This window comes from Camelina sativa, chromosome 13 (genome assembly GCF_030686135.1).
Source record: "Camelina sativa cultivar CO46 ecotype springtype chromosome 13, ASM3068613v1".
Classification (NCBI taxonomy): domain Eukaryota; kingdom Viridiplantae; phylum Streptophyta; class Magnoliopsida; order Brassicales; family Brassicaceae; genus Camelina; species Camelina sativa.
This window is the reverse complement of record NC_141892.1, coordinates 22,662,733-22,683,554: the sequence shown is the minus strand read 5'-3', so window position 1 is coordinate 22,683,554 and position 20,822 is coordinate 22,662,733. Positions and strand designations below refer to the sequence as shown.

General features: G+C 34.9%; 5 protein-coding genes and 1 non-coding gene across 17 annotated transcripts; 4 read left to right on the top strand and 2 right to left on the bottom strand.

The window, feature by feature from the left end:
• Window positions 1-370: 370 nt before the first annotated feature.
• LOC104737207 (protein TPX2-like) lies at window positions 371-4,260 on the top strand. Its single transcript, XM_010457318.3, has 17 exons — window positions 371-827; window positions 1,086-1,196; window positions 1,343-1,423; window positions 1,615-1,747; window positions 1,842-1,950; window positions 2,053-2,103; window positions 2,213-2,304; window positions 2,388-2,463; window positions 2,545-2,607; window positions 2,702-2,767; window positions 2,914-2,972; window positions 3,068-3,140; window positions 3,227-3,292; window positions 3,377-3,439; window positions 3,558-3,623; window positions 3,786-3,902; window positions 4,008-4,260. Exons 1-16 carry the CDS (start codon window positions 617-619, stop codon window positions 3,897-3,899), a joined length of 1,434 nt encoding a protein of 477 aa, XP_010455620.1. The 5' UTR covers window positions 371-616; the 3' UTR covers window positions 3,900-3,902; window positions 4,008-4,260.
• Window positions 4,261-4,555: 295 nt separating this feature from the next.
• Window positions 4,556-4,629, bottom strand: TRNAV-AAC (transfer RNA valine (anticodon AAC)). The gene has a single exon. It is a non-coding gene; the product is annotated as a tRNA-Val (tRNA).
• A 118-nt stretch (window positions 4,630-4,747) lies between these two features.
• LOC104737206 (nudix hydrolase 14, chloroplastic) lies at window positions 4,748-6,631 on the top strand. 2 transcript variants are annotated; one of them, XM_010457317.3, is made up of 7 exons: window positions 4,748-5,017; window positions 5,090-5,195; window positions 5,276-5,353; window positions 5,443-5,535; window positions 5,608-5,700; window positions 5,919-6,017; window positions 6,191-6,631. In XM_010457317.3, exons 1-7 carry the CDS (start codon window positions 4,803-4,805, stop codon window positions 6,419-6,421), a joined length of 915 nt encoding a protein of 304 aa, XP_010455619.1. In that variant the 5' UTR covers window positions 4,748-4,802; the 3' UTR covers window positions 6,422-6,631. The 2 variants fall into 2 exon arrangements, with proteins under 2 accessions (XP_010455619.1, XP_087337954.1); XM_087481828.1 differs by having other exon boundaries at window positions 4,764-5,017; window positions 5,241-5,353.
• Window positions 6,556-9,963, bottom strand: LOC104737205 (uncharacterized). Of its 8 annotated transcripts, none has more exons than XR_015578296.1 (9): window positions 9,750-9,963; window positions 8,915-9,018; window positions 8,567-8,802; window positions 8,231-8,482; window positions 8,047-8,123; window positions 7,654-7,975; window positions 7,245-7,445; window positions 6,989-7,041; window positions 6,556-6,897 (listed from the first exon to the last, which is right to left on the bottom strand). XR_015578296.1 is itself a non-coding variant. In XM_010457313.3 (9 exons), exons 2-8 carry the CDS (start codon window positions 9,003-9,005, stop codon window positions 7,001-7,003), a joined length of 1,080 nt encoding a protein of 359 aa, XP_010455615.1. In that variant the 5' UTR covers window positions 9,006-9,018; window positions 9,750-9,963; the 3' UTR covers window positions 6,556-6,897; window positions 6,989-7,000. The 8 variants fall into 8 exon arrangements, 4 of the variants coding, with proteins under 4 accessions (XP_010455615.1, XP_010455614.1, XP_087337953.1 ...); XR_015578295.1 differs by having other exon boundaries at window positions 7,249-7,445; XR_015578298.1 differs by having other exon boundaries at window positions 8,578-8,802; window positions 9,750-9,912.
• Window positions 9,964-14,438: 4,475 nt separating this feature from the next.
• On the top strand, window positions 14,439-17,449 carry LOC104737203 (PGR5-like protein 1B, chloroplastic). Of its 4 annotated transcripts, none has more exons than XM_010457311.3 (11): window positions 14,439-15,144; window positions 15,442-15,554; window positions 15,687-15,783; window positions 15,877-15,977; window positions 16,059-16,115; window positions 16,255-16,331; window positions 16,435-16,486; window positions 16,586-16,696; window positions 16,812-16,909; window positions 16,992-17,075; window positions 17,172-17,449. In XM_010457311.3, the coding sequence occupies exons 1-10, from the start codon at window positions 14,961-14,963 to the stop codon at window positions 17,059-17,061; spliced, it is 960 nt and encodes a 319-aa protein (XP_010455613.1). In that variant the 5' UTR covers window positions 14,439-14,960; the 3' UTR covers window positions 17,062-17,075; window positions 17,172-17,449. The 4 variants fall into 4 exon arrangements, with proteins under 4 accessions (XP_010455613.1, XP_087337025.1, XP_087337026.1 ...); XM_087480899.1 differs by having other exon boundaries at window positions 14,749-15,144; window positions 15,442-15,550; XM_087480900.1 differs by having other exon boundaries at window positions 14,801-15,144; window positions 16,977-17,075.
• Window positions 17,450-18,327: 878 nt separating this feature from the next.
• On the top strand, window positions 18,328-19,661 carry LOC104737202 (uncharacterized). The gene has a single exon (XM_010457310.2). The coding sequence runs from the start codon at window positions 18,347-18,349 to the stop codon at window positions 19,460-19,462; it is 1,116 nt and encodes a 371-aa protein (XP_010455612.2). The 5' UTR covers window positions 18,328-18,346; the 3' UTR covers window positions 19,463-19,661.
• The last annotated feature ends 1,161 nt before the right edge of the window (window positions 19,662-20,822 follow it).

The window sequence follows — 20,822 nt, the reverse complement described above, 5'->3', positions numbered from 1 at the left end:
ACAAACGAACGAATGCAAACTGTTGGAGTGGTGGCAGAATCGAAAATAAACCCACATTTATCGATTCCCCGCCGAAAATTTCAGACTGCATCGAACGCCCAAAAAAAAAAACTAAAACCCCTTACGTCACTTCCTAACCAAACTACATAAAAACCCCTACATTCTCTGACTCAACAGGGGCACTCTAGTCTTTTCAACTATCCCTCTCACAGCTATCATCACTCTAATCAAATTCAAAACACATTTTGTTTTCTAGATAATAAATCCACGTCATGAAAAACTGCACGCTCATACACCGGCGTCGTTTTGTTGTTCTGTAGAAGGAAAACATAAAATAAACAATTTGCCGTTTTGTCGCTTTTTTTTTTTTAATTAAAAGAAAAAAATAGTGACGTTTATTTCCTTAACTCTGCAATTTCTTACTTATTTCTTCTTTCTTCTTCTTCTCCTTCCTTCTGTGTTCTACTCATAAAAAAAAACCAATGATGATAATAAAACCACACATAAATTAGGGTTCTGTCTGGATTTCTTGGGGTGAGTGAACCTGTGGTTCGTTTTTCTTTTTAACTACTGTTATTGCGTTTATTGTCTCACAGTGGAGGTTTTAAAGAGAGATATGGAGATGGAGACAGAGACAGAGACAGAGACGGAAACGGAGTCCGATGAGGATATGGATACAGATATGATGGTGTTCGAAGTGACTGAAATCGATTTGGAGTATGAGTTTGATGCTGCTCGTTGGTTTGATTTTACTCGGGAGGAGTTGGCTTTGGAGTCTCGTGCTGCTGAACTTTGGTTTCAGACCGCTCAGTCTTATCCACCCTCTCGTAAGTATCGCCTCCTTACTCGTCTTTGTGATTGTGTTTTCGCCTTTGGATTTTTAATTACGTCATCTTACGCAATGCGGTAATGAAAAAAATTTGAAATATAATCTTCTTCGATGTTATCGTGATTTTGTGCTTAGGTTTTTTTTTAAAATTCGTTTATTGGATTTCGATTATTTATTTATTTATTATTATTACAAAAGCAGAGGACCAATGTCGTCATGAGGATTGAAGTGTGTTTATGTTTTTTTATTTTTTCAGCCTTTGCAGTTAAATTGTTTATGAGAGAGGAGGTTTTGTCTGAAGACAAGACTGAGCCTTTGTCAAAATCAGAAGAAGTCGGGGAAGTTACGGCAGATGTGAATGAAACAGGTGAATGCTGTTGGATGTTTTGGATTGTGTTCGTGCATCTCTAAACTAGTTTACTGGTTTTAGGACTGTTTAGGTTTAGATTTTCTTTAACTATAAAATTGAAAACTTTACAATTTAGGGATCTTGTTTTTTTTTTTTTTTGTCAGGAAATGGAACGAGGTCTGGGGTGTTTACATTCATCCAAGGTGGCACTTTGAACAAAGATACAAATGAGTCCTTACATAAAGGTAATCACTTTTACTAACATGACTGTAGATTACAATACACATGTGTTTCAACTAATTTATTTTATGCTTATGAATTATTGTCTAACCTCTGACCTGTTTTTGGTATTGTACTTAGATATATATTTCCTGGTTGTTTTGGTTGTTTGCTTTTGCCTCATGTCTAAAGTTCCCACTTCCTCTACTTATACCAGGACCTACATTTAGCAATCGGACTCCTTCTGATAAACTGAAATACCGACCAAAGTCAAGCATCAGGCCTATACCAAGAAGTTCAACATTGATGAAACCTACTGCTAGCCTATTGGCAAAGCTAGATAATACCAGGTGACTATGACAACATATAATTCTTGGTATATTATCTTCTGTCAACTTTTAAATCAGTGAACTTAGTAGTTGGTTGTTTTGTTGGATCTCCTAGAATCCAAAGGCAAGTGGATGAAAGTAAGGAGAAAGGTTTGTTCCCTTCAACTGGATCTGAAATGCAATCTGCTAAAAGACAGAAGCTCGAGGGAGGTCTACTTCGTAAGGTCGATTTTCTTGTAGCCATGAGTTTCCTTGTATCTAGTTCCTTCAAGAAAATATGATTTAAGCGTTTGACCTTACTTCAAATAAGTTCTCTTCTGTTTCAGGTTGCTGAAGTGACGCAGGAAACGAATTTGGTCCATAAGGCACACAAGAAGGTTGCTATCTGTTTCTTGTGTACTCCTGAACATATGGAAAATTTAACTTTTCTGTTGGAAAAGAGCATTTCAGTGTTAATCATTCAATTGGTTGTTATATGGTTTTCAGGATCTTGATAAAAACTCGCTACATGCGAGGATGAAGATTACTGTCCCACAGGAGCCTGATTTTGCAACATCACATAGAGCAAATAGGATAAGGTTAGGACCTAGACGTTGAATAACAGTCAATAGTTATGGTAAAATCAGATCTTACATGCATTCGCACCAATGGATTATTGCAGGCACAGGATTGATGCTAAGTTGGAGCAGGACTCAACATCAGTGTATAGGTTCAAAGCACGCCCCTTGAACCGAAAAGTTAGTAACTGCTAATTACCTAACATGGAACTCATTTCGTTATTGTATTCCCAGCTCAAACATGTGTTGTGTTGCCTGTAGATCTTTGAGGCTCCATCATTACCCATTCGAAAAAAGAGCACTCCTAAACTACCAGAATTTCAAGTAAGCCTTTAAAACTAAGTTGGACTGGTCTTACTCTACGTTTTACAGGGTTAAGAATTAATACTTTAGATTATGTTTCTTGTGGTTTTATCAGGAATTTCGCTTGAAGACCTCAGAAAGAGCTCTGCAACATTCATATCAGGGAAATAATAATCGTAAGGTTATACACCAACTGAACTTACTTGAAATCATATTACAAGATTACTTTATATCAATGTGTGTATAACTGATACTCATCTTTCATGTGGACCACTCAATGAGTCTCAAAGTGCTGATGCTAAAGGAGAGAATTTTTCATTTTGACAGGAGTCAGATAAGCCTAATACAACAGCATATCTTGACGGTGTTAACAGAGAACCAAGAAGGTATGATATTAAAAAAATTATGAGGGTCTCTTGCTTACTTACACCAACTTTTATATAGTAGAAATGTGATTATTCTGCGAGTTGAATTTTAACAGACCAAGAGCTATGGATACACCTAAGGATGATGATAGAAAACACCTATTCAAAGCTCCGCCTCTTAATAATAAGGTATAACGTTTTCTATCTCGTGTTGCATTTTATTGCTACATACTAATAGGTACACACTCATAGAGAGCTCATTTTCCACTGAACAGATACTTTCAAGTGGACAAGACATTGGCATTTTCACAAAAAGCAAGCGAGAAACTACAACTCCCGTGGTATGTCTGTCTATGGATTATTCTCTACACTTGGTGTCTATATCTCCTACAATAGTCTCAAACTGTTCTTACACTCGAACTCAGGGGTTTAGGTTTCACTCAGAAAGGAGGGCTCAACCAAATTTGCCAACAGACCTTTTCAGTAAGGTTCGATTCACGGTTCCCGAACGTTCTATTTTCCTCAATGAGTTAACTTGAGATTGTTCTTATCGTACTCTAGTTATCTGATGAAACCTTTGTTTTCTTACTTCGTTTTAATGTACAGCTCTCCTTATCATCCGAACTCCAGCAAAACAATGGATCTCACTCAAGATTTGCTCAGCCTGAACAAGTAAAGATACAACTCATGATTTCATTTAACTTTATGTCCCAGCTTTAGAATCATATCAAGGTTTACATAAGGGCTCAAAGGAAAACAAACTGAACTCTTTTCAAGCAGGGAATGAAGTAATAAGCTATTGACTGAAGCTTGTTTCTACTAACTCCATTGCAGAAAACAAGCAAATTTACTAGGAAACCGATGGTACAACACTGTGTAGTTCCTGAAACTAGCCGGCAATGGACTTCTCGGAGTGGTAAGCTTGAAGCAGCGGTGCAACTAAATTAACAGGTAATAAACAAAAGGACACTACTTTACTTTTTTTCCTTCTTCTATTAGTGCTTCTTATATATAGCTTTTGTGGATAATTTTTGTTACTTGATTTTGATTTCGCAGGAGCGTAGCTGATCGTAGAAAAGAATCCTTCTTAGTTATATGAATCATCTCCATTCTTTTTTGTACATTAAGACTTGGTACTCTTAGGTGACAACTATTAAAAAAGAAGGCTAACATTATGAAGAACTAAAATCTGTCTTTCAAGGGGGTGTGGTATGACATTGTTGTGGTCGGTTAATTTTGGCGAAGGATATGTATACTGTGGATACTCATTTCATGATATGAATGAAATACAAAGAGAGGTTCAACATCACTTTTGCGGTTTTATCATGTGATGAATGAATGAAGCCATATACTCTTGCAACCGCCTATGTCTCATGATGCAACCATCCATAGACTTCTTCTCCTTCTTATCTCCCGATGATGACTCAACCTTGTAAAGACTAAACTTGTGAGTCCTCAAGTTTAACAAGACTAGACCATTCTTGTGTCTGCTCCACGGGTATATTGATCTCAGACTAGACAAAAATGTGGTTAATAACTCATTTTTGTTAATAAGGCTCTGTGGTTTATGTGATGATAAAAGGCATAAAAAATTAAAACGTTAATGGCTTCGCCCGGGTTCGAACCGGAGACCTTCAGTGTGTTAGACTGACGTGATAACCAACTACACCACGAAACCGTTTTGATTACTTATCTTCTAGAAAGCTTTTATTTATAACAATATATCACCTAATTCAAAGCCCATTTAGGCTTGACAAAATAAAAAGCCCACTAAACTTTCACGTGTTGAATTTTCCATCTTCCCCAAGGAGTGTGACTGTGTGAGTCAGAAGAATTTGCTTAGCCTCGTCAATGGCTGGGTTTACTCTTCTTCCTTCGCGTTTACTCGCATGTCCTTCACGCTCTCTGCCTCGTCTTCTTCATCACCATGCAAACCTGATTCTTCGCTGCAAAATGTCGTCTTCTTGTTCTTCTTCCTCTCTCGCTCAATCCATCACGCTCACGAGCCAACCCAACGAACCTGTCCTTGTCTCCGCGGCTCCGGGGATCTCATCCTCTGATTTCAGGTGAGTTTTTCAAATTCCCTAGATTTCAGAAAATATGGTTAAATCGATTTCAATCTTTGTGTTTGTGTGTAGGGATGCAATAGATTCATCTCTCTTTAGGAATTGGCTAAGAAACTTGGAATCAGAGTCTGGAATCTTAGCTGATGGGACAATGACGTTAAAGCAAGTTCTTATTCAGGTAAATTGATCTTAAAACACACACATTGAGATTTTGCTAGTGTAGTGATCAAATGGTCTTCAATGATATGATGAATTCAGGGAGTTGATATGTTTGGTAAAAGAATTGGCTTTCTCAAATTCAAAGCGGATATTTTCGATAATGAAACTAGTCAGAAGGTATCTTATCATCATCTTCTTGTGTTCTGTTTCAACCAATGTAGTCATTAAATATATATGCTAGTTTGTTAAAGCTAAAACGCCATTAGGTTCCAGGTATTGTATTTGCACGAGGACCAGCTGTAGCCGTGCTCATTCTCTTGGAGTCGGATGGTGAATCTTATGCGGTTCTTACAGAACAGGTATCGATTTATCTTCATGTAGTTTAATATTTTCCCGAAACAAAATATCACATTGTACTTGGTATACTGAAGGTTCGGGTTCCAACTGGGAAGATAGTTCTGGAATTACCTGCTGGAATGTTGGATGATGATAAAGGTGACTTTGTTGGAACTGCTGTTCGTGAGGTACCTCTCTATCTTTATTGAACATTTGACAACTTTGCCAAAGAAATACTGTGACTGCAGATGAAATAGCCTGTTATATGCTTTGGATCTTTAGTTGTTTTACCAAAGGAACCTGAAATTGTAGAGAGTTCGAAGTATAACTCAAAAAGGAGTCTGACAAATTATCTGGACTCGTGTTTTACGCAAGTTTCATGGCATTTGTTTCGTGGATATATCAGGTCGAAGAGGAGATTGGTATAAAACTGAAAAAAGAAGACATGGTTGATCTCACTGCTTTCCTTGACCCATCTACAGGTCACAGGATTTTCCCTTCTCCCGTAAGTAATCCTTGCTCTAACCATCTTCTGGTTTTCTAGTATACCTGTCTCATATTAGTAGTCTTGGTAACAAGCTGCAGACATTCAAAAACGTTTCATTATCTCGTAGTCTTAAAAAATATGGTTGGAAACTGATTGATTGCTTCTATTCGTTTGGTGTCTCTCTGGCTCAGGGAGGCTGTGATGAAGAGATGAGCGTGTTTCTTTACAGAGGAAAAGTGGAACAAGAGACTATCAGACACTTGCAAGGCAAAGAGACAGGACTCCGTGAACATGGTGAGTTCATCAAAGTCCGACTCATTCCATACAGAGAGCTCTGGCGCAAAACAGCTGACGCTAAGGTTCTTGTAAGCATTGGTCTCTACGAAATGGCGCAGAGAGAGGGTCTCCTGCCCAGACACTGAAATCCATCTCTGGATCTTCTACAGATCTCTGATTGACTCAAGCCAGATACATAGATCGAGACTAGATGTTGTAATGTTGCAAAAGGAGATTTTAGTTCTATTGCGGTTATGACTTTATAACACGGTACCAAGTATGACTGGAAACTCATCTTTATAACTAAAAGAACTTACAAACCCCAATTTTGGGTTTAGCCGTTTAGGTTTCCAAAATTTACGTTTTGCCAAGTTTGAAACTGTACAAGTTTTGGCGATCAAATGAAAAAACTTTTAGTTAGAATCTTCTGGTTTCTATAAACAACCAGACCAAATGAACATGAATTACAACATCACAACAACTTCTCCACATCACCACATCACCATACTATCCTACTAATGGTGGTCTTTCGTAGTAGAGTTTGGAGTTTGAAGTTGAACTCTAGGATGAATCTCGTCCTCTCTTTCTTGATGATGACCTGTCTTTTGATGAACCATTGCTTCTGATAAAATGACAAAGACAGAAACAATCAGGAAACTGCAGGGAAAATTGAAGCTTTATTTGGTTCATCAGAAGGTTTTTTGCAAGCTTACACATCATCTGTTTTACTTGATGGCTCTTGTGTGGCCCGTGATTGTGGCATCACCTGCGGAGAAAAAGATGGTTTCACCATGTAAGAATCAACCGATGATGATTATGAAGTTATGAGCATCTCGAGGATAATATGACAAAAAATGAATATACACGTCGTAAAAAAGTAAGGAAACTCAAAAGTATTATCAGATCGAGTCAGAAGTTTAATCCAAAAATAGCAATAATGATTGTTAAATAGTGATGGATAAAACATACTGACAGGATGATCAAGTTGTCTCATGCATCTGCTGTGGGTTTCAAGGTATTCTTCATAAGACTGCAAAAACAACAAAAAACACAATCACAAGACTTTGTCAAAAATGAGAAAACAACAGAACCTGAGCTCATGATGCTCCAGAAGCAAACAGAAGGAAGTCCCTGTAACATCATTGCAAAAGGCTAAACTTGATCCAGACCCTGATAAAATATAGATCAGGAATAGCTCACTGAAAATAGCTCAGAGTTTGAAATATACTACAAATGTTTTCACCAAGTTTCCAGTAGTGTGTCATGACTATCTTTGATTCAGCTAAACAACACGACTTACAAAAATATCTAGTTCGAAAACAAGAAGCTGTAATTGGATGAAATTCTCAGCATAAATTACAAGCAGATATGCCACTACCATGTTAAGAAAATCATCATCGGTTAGGGAACTCGCAAGAGGGCTTTCCAAAGGCAAACCCCACCAGTTAAATCGTAAAGATTTTTCTTGCTCCGTGTGAGAGTTAGATGCACCTGATGATGTATGGAGATATTCCGAGTGTACTCCATATCCTCTCTGTTGTGCAAGATGAAATCTGCTGAGGTCATCCTGGTTTGGGTAGACCGCAGGAGGGTAAGGCATCGCTGTATGGCCCCAAAGATTGTTATTATACTCTTCATCTCCAGAGGAAGACGGAGGTTCTGCGCGGGACCTTTTTGTTGAATAATCATCCCTTGAAGAGCTGTGAGAGAATAGAATCAAGGACAAGCAGATCTAAGAACCAAAAAGCCCACTTAGATTTCGAGGAGGTACCTATTGAGCAACCCGTCATCGCAGCTATTTGCATCAAGGAGTTCACAAAGTGCTTCACCGATATCTTCCGGTAATTCCTAGAGCATGCACACATTTAAGGAACATAAGTCAAGTCATTTCCATAAACCTTAGCCCGAGTCATTATATGGTTTTGAGACAACCAATGCATAAACTATAGGTATACCTGACAATCTCGACTAATCTTGACAGGCTTGTAGTCATTCATAGGATTCTTGAGATGAAGTGTTTTCTGAAAAGGCAATTCACTCAACCGCAACCATTTCACTTTAAAACTACGTCCCCACGGATTGTTTTTACCACCTCCCTGACTCCATATATGATCTCGCCTCCATCCCACAGGAGACAACATCTCTGCATACCCTTGGAAGAATCCGCTCATGTTCACGCTGAAGATTAAAATCACTCGACCAGATTTCTACATAAAGACTATAAAGTCAGTATACCTGACACTAAATATAAGATTACAGAATGGTGCAAACTAAAAAGGAGAGTTTCTTACATGAAAAGCACCTTCCAATATTGGCTCATTCATTACTTGAGTGGCCCAAATCCCTTTCTCGACTGAAACTTGAATATTTTCATAATTCAGACTTTTGATAATGAAATATCTCGTCTGGTACCCTGGTTTACTATCTTTATTCGGGTTTGAGCTTTTAAGTTGATCAGGAAAGTTGCGCCGTTCAACATCCACCTTGGACAGGTTATGGTCTTCTTTCCTTCTGTGACTTGAATTCTCTTTACAAATTATATTCAAACACGATTACAACAAAACAGACAAAACAAAACACAGATTTCCATTAGAAAATACAAGAAAAAGCGAATAACAAGACTCAGCTTCACAATTTACCTGGATCATCAGAGTTTCCTAAATCTTGTTTCCAATCAGTCAAAGATGAATCGACAACAGATGCATTTTCCTTAGCCGTATCAGAAGACATGCCTATTTATACCCTATATAAACAACACACAAGAACAAAAAAAACTAAATGAAAAAAAAAGAATAAAACTTGGCAGCAAAACGTGAAGAAATAGACATCAACCAAAAGCAATAAAATCCACTCTAATCAAAGAGAGCATAACGACCAATCACCACCACCAACAGAAGTAACATTAGAGCCATTTTAAAGAACAAAAAATAAGAACACGAGTTGAATCAAATCACAGAGCAACAATAAACACAACAAGAAAAATTCACACTTTACATTTGTCTACACTCCAATAAGAAGCTAGTGTAGTTAGTAAGCATATTACCAAATCAATTAGTCTACTAATGAGATTAGTATAATTAGTAATCATTACTCATTACTCATTAGTCTACTACAATGAGAAATTAGTATCCATGAAAGTAAACTTAGGAACTTCAACAACAACAAAAGAGATACTAGTTATATTCAAAATGCTATAAAGTACACTTCTTCACCGAATCAAAACATTTCAAAATAATCTAATCTAAAGTCAGAAACCTAATTCTTCCTCTATTGTTGATATCCCAACATAACCAAACAGAACCCAGAACCCCAAATCTGAAGCAAGAAGGAAAACACAATTAACCATTTCGATACATTCCCACAATAATTCCAGAGAAAAGCAACGAAACCCATTAAACAGCAGACAGATTACAGTGACAATATGAAGAACATAGAACAGTACAGTTAACAGTAGGAAAAACAAAAAAAACGAACCTTTGAATTATCAAAAAGCACAAGAGAGAAACACAAGTACAGAAGACGAAGAAAACTAAGATACTAATTTATTTCGGTATTTGAAAATCCAACCAAAGCCCTAATCTTCTCTGTTCGGCTTCGACATCTCTCTTTTCTCGCTTCTTCTTCTTCTCTGTTTCGTATTTTTTTTTTTTTTTTTTGTTTCTTCTTCTTTCGATTTGGCTCTGATTATGGTAAGGGTTACGCGTAGGTGAGGAAAGATGTAAATCGAACGGACAGGATGAGATGAGTGATTAATCTAACGGTACAAGATTTGGCTGTTTAAGGGTTAAGTAAACCGCTGGTGTAAAGTATTAGCAAAGATAAATGGGCTCAAAATTAGTGAAAAGGGCCAATTTCAAATAACATTAACGACGAGGCCTTCTTCAATATAAGGCCTCAACGATTGAGTCTCAGATACGACCAAATCTTTCACTATATAGGTGTTAAATACGAATAGAGTACACACAATCGATTTGATATTTAAATATACATTAGTAGTAAACAGAATAACACACTGATTTAATTCACTAAAATTTCAAATTTTTAATACGATTATATTTTTAATATATTAATCAAATTCTTTTTGGTGCCTAAAATTTTAAAATCTATGAAAGCTTAAAAAATCCAATCAACAATGGTTCATATCGAAACAGGGATAGTATTGTATGTATATAATTCAGTCCACTACAAATTTAATTCTCTACTGATTATTATATTTTAGAATCCAAAAAACTAAAATAGTAACATTAGGGGTTTTACTGTGGAGTTGGTCAAATTTATCCCAGATTTTATTTCACGCATAAAAGTTTTCATGAAGTTTATGTGGAGTTGATTGTTAGAGATTATGTTCGAGGAACATTGTTTCCAAGACATATTCGGTTATAATTTTTTTTCCTAATAGTTGAATAAATTGCGAAGAGACTTTTGTTTCCTTGTGCTTCACTAATTCCTCACAAAAAAACATTTATGTTGAGTATGTATTGAAGGCTTGATTTTAAATAAATTCATGGCAAATTGATTTTACAGAATTTTAATTGAATACAACAGCTTTGGATGAAGTTTCTTAAACTCAAAATATCAATGTTAGTATGTGTATTCTTATGATCGTTAATGTTAATTTGCCGATAGAAGTGGTTCACATTACTTAATTGTTGTGATGTTTTTGTACATTTTAAAGTTAAAAAATTATTTAACATATTGCCGGTGATTCTGGCGCTTTGACATATTTGTTGGACTAAAAAACATAATTTTTCCACATCAATCCACATTATTCCAGAAAATCCTTAGCACTGATGAGATTTGGGTTGCTAAATTACTAGATATAAAAGTCACCTTACAAATAATTAATGCACCAAGTCGTAGCCTTTCATCATCTTTTAGTTTGGATTCTGACAGCCTTATCAAGTATATCACATCAATTCACAAAAAAATCTACAATCCTTCCAAGATTAACCACTCAAAAAATATAACTATAACACTAAAAAAATCCCAACGGCCCAATATAGGTATAAAAAGGGACAAACACAATTTGCCCTAAAAAAAAGTCACACTATATAAACCGTTTGCTTCACGAAAATGAACATTTTCCACTGCTTTCCGTCTCCGTCAGTTGTCGTCGTCGTGCTTCTAACATCCTCTCTCCGTCTCCGTCCGTCGTTTTCGTCTTGCTGGTCTGTTTCTTTTAGGTTTTTATAGAGATTAGAGTACTGTTCTTAAAGATTTTTTTTAGTGGTATTTCAAAATGCTTCTTCCCTATAAGCAGTTGCCACAAAGTGATTTAATTTCAACATGTTTGTTTATTTAGGAGAAATGCTTCTTTCCTATAAGCGGTTGCCACAAAGTGATTTAATTTCAACTCTATTAATGAATGTCGAGATCCTTGATTATGAGATCTCCCTTTTAAGTGGGAAGAATGATGTTTCGGTAGCATTAAATATGCTTAAGAAAAGTAAGTCCTACTTTTCTTCTCGACTTTTTATCTTTCCTCTATTTATTTGTTTAGATCTTTAAATGTGATTGTTTTTTTTGGACAGAGAGGGCTCGGTTCCACCACCGCCTTGCAGTGGAAGAGACCTTTCTTGCAGGGAAAGAAGATGCCTCTCTTACAGATCTTGCAGAGAAGGAAGATGCTGCAAGAGAGAAGGAACTGCAAAAGTATTTTGCAGAGAAGGAAGCTGCTCTTGCAGAGAAGATAAATGCTCTTGTTGGGAAGGAAGATGCTCATGTTTGGAAGATGAAGAGGGGGTCTCTGAATGTAGGGAGATGGTCTCAAGCGTGCACCGATATTTATAATGAAGTGCTAGCGAGCCTTCCTTTTGATCAGCGCACACCTCTTCCTATTTGGTATGCAATGTAGGTCACTGGGCGTCTTCCATTTAATGTAAGTGAGCAACAAGTTAAGAGTCACCAGAAAAATCACAATAAAAAAAAGTGAGTTTGAAAGTGTTTGAACGATATGATATGTAATTAAAAGGCTAATGCGCCAATTAGTCGGTTTTAAGAATTTTTTGTAATAGGCTAATTTATGCATTAATTAAAATCTCTTGGTCTTTGTATCACACTTATTAAATTAGTTACATAATTGGTAAAACTACATCAGTGAGGCTATGTCCTAATTCTTCTTACTTATCTACAACCACTTCTTATGTAGGCTGATTTTTATATCATCATAAAGACAATCCACAACTTCTCTATTATCATGAGATTATCTATAAATAAACCTCAAAATCAACGTTTAAACTACCAAAAGATAAACAAAAAGATATGGGGAAAAAAACTTAAAAATACCCCATCTAATTTTTATTTGGAAGTTTAATACCTCATATTTTTAAATTGAAATAAAAATACTTCGCTTAAATATTTTTGGACTAAAAATACCTTATTTTTGTAATATTGGTAGATTCATACCCACGATTTAACATCCGTTAACTAGCATGACGGAGTCATGTAACAGTGAAAGTTAACCTCGTTACACTATTCCGTCACGTCTTTTTAGGGATGTTAAATCGTGGGTATGAATCTACTAATATTATAAAGATAAAGTATTTTTAGTCCAACAATATTTAACCGAAGTATTTTTATTCCAATTTAAAAATATGAAGTATTAAACTTCCAAATAAAAATTAGACGGGGTATTTTTAAGTTTTTTTTCCCAAAAGATATGGGCTGTACACAAAAAGTATCTATGTTTTGAGTCATAGTTTTTTTTACCTTTCATTTCAATTTTCTGCCTAATCGTTTTTAGAAATTTGGTGCATAGAGTTTTTTTTGTTAACAAATAATCTCTACATATTATAATACAAGAGTATTTTGTTGGAAAATTACCATAGTTGAATCTTTTTTCAAACTAGCAAAGATTAGATAAATATTTATTTGATATAAATGAACATTTTTTATTTGAGTTTTATAAATTATAAAATTAATGTTTTAGGAATAAGAAAAAAAACTCAAATCAAAATATATTAGGAACCGATGAAGAATTATGGGGTTTGTGCAAAATAATCCTCTAATTGTGCCATCTATTTCAGCCTTGCCTTTCATCTCCCATTAATGGAGATTAATCAGGCTAAGTCAAAATATATACACAATATGCAATATAATCCTTATAAGCAGATTCTAAACATTTCTAAAAGTACAGATATTAAAATTTTAAATTTTGAAATGTAGATTTGAACTCCTCATCATCGGCTTCAATTTGATATATATATATATATATATACATATATAATATGTTTAAAAATTAACGGTGATTGAAAACATATTATTTTGTGTTTAATTCTATACTTTGCAGGATTTTCTTGTATTTTTGGGAGTTGGACAATGAAATAAATTATTAGCAAAAAAATATAAATGAAATTTCAGTTAATCAAGAACGGTAGTATATTCATTTTTATATATATTTTGTAATATAAAAATCAATTAATATTAATTTCTTGAAAATATTTTGTTTATCCTTATATATAACAAAAAAATTCATAAATTCTCTTATATAATACGATTTAGGTGGAATCAGTTAAACCAACTAGGCATGACCACGGTTATATTTTTAACCATCGGTTAAAATTATAATTTTTCTGTAACCCCAACATTAACCATTATGGTTATTTGATTTATGATACGGTTAATATCGAAAAGGAACTCATATATTAATCTAATTATTAAAGAATTAAAATATGATGTATCAAAACAATATTTATTTGATGATATGAAATTTATTCGATGATGTAGTTCAAATATTTTTAGTGAACTATCATGAATTTTGTTTTAAATAAACAAACTTATGAATAATTAAATTAGTGTTCATAACTACATAATGATCGAGTCATTGGCATTACACATTCCAAACAATACTAAAAAAATGTTTTGAAAGTTAGATTTGAGTTTTTTGTCACGAAAAGGTTCAATTTGATAAATTATTTATTAAATTTTTATAAACTTTTACAGTGATAAAATCAGTTACTTTGCGTATTATTGTATATGTATAGTAGTAGACTAGTAGTCAATCAAATGTGTATGTCTGAAAAGAAAAACTTTGGATATGTATTTGCTGACGTGGAACTCTTAATCGCCACACGATCCTGCTTCTCTTATCTCCTTTCTAATTCTCCCTCCAAAGTCCAAACACGTTGAAATGAAACAAAACGGATTTAATTGTATCCTACCTTTATCCACTTTAATTCTATATACTCCTCGAAAAAACGAAACTACTCTCTAACAATTTTTAAACAAAAATCAAACATTCTAAATGTACTAATTGTACCGTTAAATAAAGATCAATTTGTATCAGTTATAATACCCTAGTTGTATCTTGTATAATGAGATTCGAACCCTGAACATATATAGCGCATGTAATTTGCAACCACTAAACTATTGTGTTTTTTGTTGAACACTTATTACTTTTAACTTTTAATTTTGTTGAACACTTATTACTTTTAACTTTTAACAACCTTCTATAATATTATCTTTTTACTATTCAGGAGTTTTTGAAAAATTGTTTCGATGGATAGGAGATACTGACATTTTGGTCCGAAACAAAACACACACAAATTAAAAAAAACCAGAAGGAACTTAAAACTCCAAAACATCAATATCTCAATTCTCAACCACACAAAAGCTCAACCTTCTTCTTCCCAGAAACAACAACGATCTCGCTCAGATCATTTTTTTCTCAGAAGAATTAAAAAAAAAATGAGCAGTAAGATGATGGCCTTTACTCTATCAATCCCTAGATTTTCTTCGATTTCTCGCAAACCCATCAACACTTGTTCTCCTTCGAGGACACACTCTGTTCCTCACTTCAGCCATGCACGATCGATTTCTCTCAGACGAAGACTTCTCTTATTGCCCCTTCAAGCTTCCACCGATCAATCAGGTTCGATTGTCACTTTTAAGTTAAAGTTTCGATTTTTATCTGGATTCCCTTACTGTAAATCTCAAAGATTTCTCTTTTAATTTGAGATCTTTGTGATGCGTCTGTTCTTGTTTCTGAGAAAAAATTGAACCTTTTGAGATTTTTTTGTAAGGCCTCTTAACGGATCAACACTTGTTGTGATGCCTCTGAATTCTGATCTTGTTTGGGAACATAATTGGTGTGGAAAAAAGTTGAGATTTTTGGTCTTTTATGCTCTAATCAACTAAAAGATTGGTCCTTTATGAGACTTGTCTTCAGGTCAGGTTGGTGGGGAAGAAGTTGATAGCAAGATTTTACCTTACTGTAGCATCAACAAGAATGAGAAGAGAACCATCGGCGAACTGGAACAAGAGTTTCTCCAAGCGATGCAAGTAACAACACCAAATAATAAAAGTTTATTTATTTATTTTGTGTTACCTAAATTATGAAAGAGAAGTTTTCAAAGTCTGAGGATTGTGTTTTTTTTTTTTTTTTTTTTTTTATGTTTCTTATATCTTTTGCAGTCGTTTTATTACGAAGGCAAGGCGATTATGTCTAACGAAGAGTTTGATAACCTTAAAGAAGAGTTAATGTGGGAAGGAAGCAGTGTTGTCATGCTAAGTAATGAAACACTATAGTTTTTTTTTTTTTTTTTTTGATCCAGTCGCCTATAAATACTTGATTCTTGATCGAGTTTTTATCTATGTACTGCAGGTTCTGATGAACAAAGATTCCTTGAAGCTTCAATGGCTTATGTCTCTGGAAATCCAATCTTGAGTGATGAAGAATACGATAAGCTCAAAATGAAACTAAAGGTTTCAAATCTCTTTATACTTAACAAATACTATTTCTTGTTACATGTGTAAACTGGATGAGCATTATGATTGTTTCTGTAGATGGATGGAAGTGAAATTGTGTGCGAGGGTCCAAGGTGCAGTCTTCGTAGTAAAAAGGTAAACACTTTTAGGACAGTATAATTGTTCTGATAGCCCATTTATTCTTTAGACATTTACAGTACATAACATTAGATTCATTGTTTGGGACATACTTTTGAGATTTTATAGACTTGTGAGACCTCCTTGATTTATGCAGGTTTACAGTGATCTTGCCATTGATTACTTCAAAATGTTCTTACTGAATGTACCAGCAACTGTTGTTGCTTTGGGACTGTGAGTACCGATTCGATTATGTTCCTCTCTCAACTTTCTAATCACATGATCTCAGCTTTTGTTAGTTGATTTAACATTGCTGTTTTCTTTGATCGTTCTCCAGATTTTTCTTCCTTGATGATGTTACGGGTTTTGAAATCACATACCTGCTCGAGGTAAAACTTCTTTAGATTCTTCTTTTATGGTTTGGAGAATATAATACGCGTAACATTTCCAATTTTTCTTGCACCATTATCTAAATTCTTCTTTTGCAGCTTCCGGAACCGTTCAGTTTCATTTTCACATGGTTTGCTGCGGTGCCTGCAATTGTATATCTGGCGCTATCACTCACCAAACTGATCATCAAAGACTTCTTGATCTTGAAGGTAAAACATCAATTATCATCTCAGATTAAGTTCTTGAACTGCAAACCAAGTTATATGACTTGGAGATGATTATTATGAAACGTTTATAATTTTTCTTGGAACCTATCTTTCACAGGGCCCTTGTCCAAACTGTGGAACAGAGAATGTATCTTTCTTTGGAACAATACTTTCCATCTCCAACGATGGTAACACCAACAATGTCAAGTGCTCTGGGTAAGTGCCTCAGCTTTAGACTCGAATCTATCACAAAAAGTTCTATCACGTATCTTAAAATGTTTAGATTGTTTTGGTTTAGCTGTGGAACGGAGATGATCTATGACTCAGGTTCTCGTTTGATCACATTACCAGAAGGTGGCAAAGCTTAATCCTATGAGCCAAGGTTTAATCCTCATCTTAACTCTAATATTCTGCAAACCATTCTTGATACAATCGAAATTTCAAGATTAAGTTTTTCTTCTTTTTTTTTTTTTGACAGGGAAATGTATGTAAAATTGATAAACTAACAGATGAAGAAGGTGGAGAAATTAAAGAAGAAGAAGAAAAACAAAAGACTTTGTTTGTGTGCTTTTTGGTGTAATCTTCAGATCTTTTCTTGTAGTTGTCATTGACTTATACTGTGTTTGTAAGTAATGTGAGGCGCAATCAAAGAAAAACATCGTATAGTTACTTCTTTGAGAAACTTTGCTCTCATTAGAAAACCAGGAAAAAAAGAACCACCTTGGTTAATTTTGAAAATAATACTTTTATTTCATTTTTTTTGTTTGTTATAGTTTTGATTATATGTGTTCCATAATCTTGCATTGAAAAATTATATTTGTTAATCCATGTGAAACTGTAGTGTCAATATGGTCCAAGGCTTTTCTCTAGAACTTTGTGATTTCTAGAACTTTTGTGATTTCTCTTCCATCGAATTTCTCTAGAACTTTGTGATTTCTAGAGCTTTTGAAATAGTCCAATTTCTATCTTCTTAATAAGAAAAAGGTGCAATGATGACCATCATCGTCCTCTTCCCATGCCCTCTTCATCATCATTCACCCATTTCTTTTTCTCACCATTAGACCTAGCTTCCACATGCGTTCATATAGAGATCTAATCCACTACTTGACCATTTTTTTCCCAAAAGATTCACTGAATTAGGATGTAATTATTGTCATTTGTCATTTTTTTTCATCTACATTACTAGACCGGGTTGTATCATTCTATCCGGATTTTAATAGAATAAATTATTGCATCATTGCGATTTAAAATGTTGAAAGAAAGAACCTTATCATATTGTCGAATTGGATATAAAAGTGTCTTCTTGTTGTTTGCTTACAACTAGGTTTTGATGGAAAAAATAACATTTTTAGTAAAAACATTACTGGATATTCCTTAGGGCCATTACAGTAAAGACTTTTCTAGAAGAGTGTGGGGGCATGAAAAGCACTTGTTAATGTATTATTACATGGTAAAAGAATATAATCAAAACTTTAAAAAATAGTAAATAAATAAATTAGATAGAAGCAATGATCTTACAAGACTACAAAGTGTAAAGTAATGTCACGAGGCTAGAAAACAAGTAGGATAGTATAGTAAGCATTATAAAACATCAGTCATGCTTATTGATTATTATGTTTAATAAAGATACATAGTATATACTGTACACTGATCATGTATGTCCCCCATACACATGCCAACAAAGTTAAACATACTCAATCTATTTCTCTCCTTCCTCATCACTTCTCTCTTCAAAGCCTTAACAACTTGATTCATCTTATAGAATCTTTGGATCCTCCTCACATGGGCTCTATACCATTCATCTTCATGATCATCTTTCTTTTTCATTTACAGAGATCCAAATCTCAGACGATTGAATCAACACATCTCCTTGATCTTATGATCAGAGATTACACTATCAGAAACTTCAACATACATTTCAAGACTGGCACGATTCAGAAAATTCATCTTCCTTCGAATTTCTCCTCCATTGATATCGCCACGGCTAGGTTTAGATGCGGCAGTTTGAGAAGACATGGTGCAACAATTGGAGAGTTTCACTTAGGTCCGGGCTTGACGGTGCAGCCATGTGTTGAGAGAGTGATGCTGGTGAGACAGAACTTGGGTTTTAACTGGTCTTCTTATCTTTACTTAACCGGTTATAACTTAACCGGTTACAATTTCCAGCTCGTGTCTCCGGTTCTCGGTTTATTGGCTTACAATTCTAACCCGGACGGTGTGGCTATGAACCCTTATGAGATTAACGTAATGGGAACGGAGCAGAACCCTATTTTGATCAAATTCTTGAGCAGCAAGGCAAGCCGTGACCCTAAACCTAACACGAAACAGAACTCATCTCTATTGTGTGCTTGCTTCACAAGTAACGGTAACATAACGTTTAGAGAGCAAGTTTCAGCCTACGTTTGCTTGGGGACAACACAAGGCCACTACGCCCTCGTGGTTAAAGCTCAAGAAAGTGGTGGTGGTGCAGTGGTAACGCCACCGTCGTCTCCGGCAGTAAATGAAGGTGGCGGAGGGAGATTGAGCCGGTGGAAAGTGGCGGTTGGGTGTGTGATTGGGTCAATAATTGGAGCGTTTCTGTTAGGGTTGTTGGTGGTGGCGATGGTAGTGAAAGGGAAGAAGAAAGCGATGAGAGAGGAGATGGAGAGGAGAGCTTATGAAGAAGAAGCACTTCAGGTTTCAATGGTGGGTCATGTTAGAGCTAATCCTAATGCTTCGAGAACAAGAACGGTTCCAAGATTTGATAATACTAGGTATACTAACAAGTAACAACAAACTTAATTAGGTAGATCGTCGATCCTTCTTGATATGATGTTTTCCAATTGTAATGCTAATTGAACTTGTTTTTTTCTTTTCTTTTCTTTTTTTTCTATTTACGTTGGATTGTATAATTTGTAAGATCTTCATTATTTAGGAGACATGATATGTGGAATTAATTAACTGTTTACAAAATGAGTTATTGTTTTAAGCTGTTTTGGGCTACATGGTTTACTCTTTTTGTAATTAAACAAAACGTATAGACATATCCGCATGTGCTCTTTTTTGGCTATCAACGTCAACATGTACATGCAACTCCCACTACAAAAAAACTATACATTCATAACATATTATGATAGCATTATTTAAAAGTGCTATGTCCGAAAAATTCAAGATTTTGGTTTTTATTGATAACATTATACTAAGGCTAAGATATGAAAATGATATCAAAAAGACTAAAATCGGGACATTTTGGTATTGGAGGGAAATTTTCATTAAGCGGTACATTTTTCCTTTTTTCGAAACGCTTATGTAATTTTTTTCCATTGACATAACATAACACTTATGTTTTTTTTTCCTCGTTCGTGTCGCTTAGTGTTTTTCTCTCTTCCCTCATCTCTTTCCACTGATATCTCCGACGATAACACTGAAGCAATTAATCCTCTTTGACATCAGTTCGTCTTCGTCGAAACAATAAACCATCTCGCTGGCCATAAGTTCATCCTTACATTCCCCATATCAGCTCGATTTCATTTTGCGAGGTAAGGTTTTGTCTTTATAGTGTTAGTTCTGTTATTTATTTTGCCGTCGACGGCGAGATTTAGGGTTAGGTTCTTTAGATTTGCTGTTTGTTTCAATTTTCTTCAGATTTAGGGTTGTGTATCAATTTTGTTCTGAGATTTAGGATTATGTGGTTTAGAGTTGTGGTGTGTAACAATTTTTTTCTGACTATGCTTTAGATTTGCTGTTTATCTTATTTTCTTTTGAGATTTGGATTTGATTTAGCTTCTTATATGTTCTCTTATACTTCACTTGGCTTTGATTTAGCTTCATTTCGCTTTGTCTATGAAGCTTTATTTTTTATTCAGGAATGTGTACTTGTTTTGATATTGTTTTCTCATTATTGGTGACAGGTTATATCCTTCTAACAAGCTAGACATTTTTCTCAATAGAACTTACAACAGGTAAGTTCTATCTTTCCAGTTTTGAGGTGTTATGTATGGTGGAGTTATTACATTGCTGTGGTTTCAGTTTTGTATTGAGTTTTATTTGGTGGAGATATGACATTGACATGGTTTCAGCTGTTTATGTATCTGTTTATGCTTGATGTGTTTTTTATTTGGATTGCAATGACTGTTGTAGCTTCTTTCTC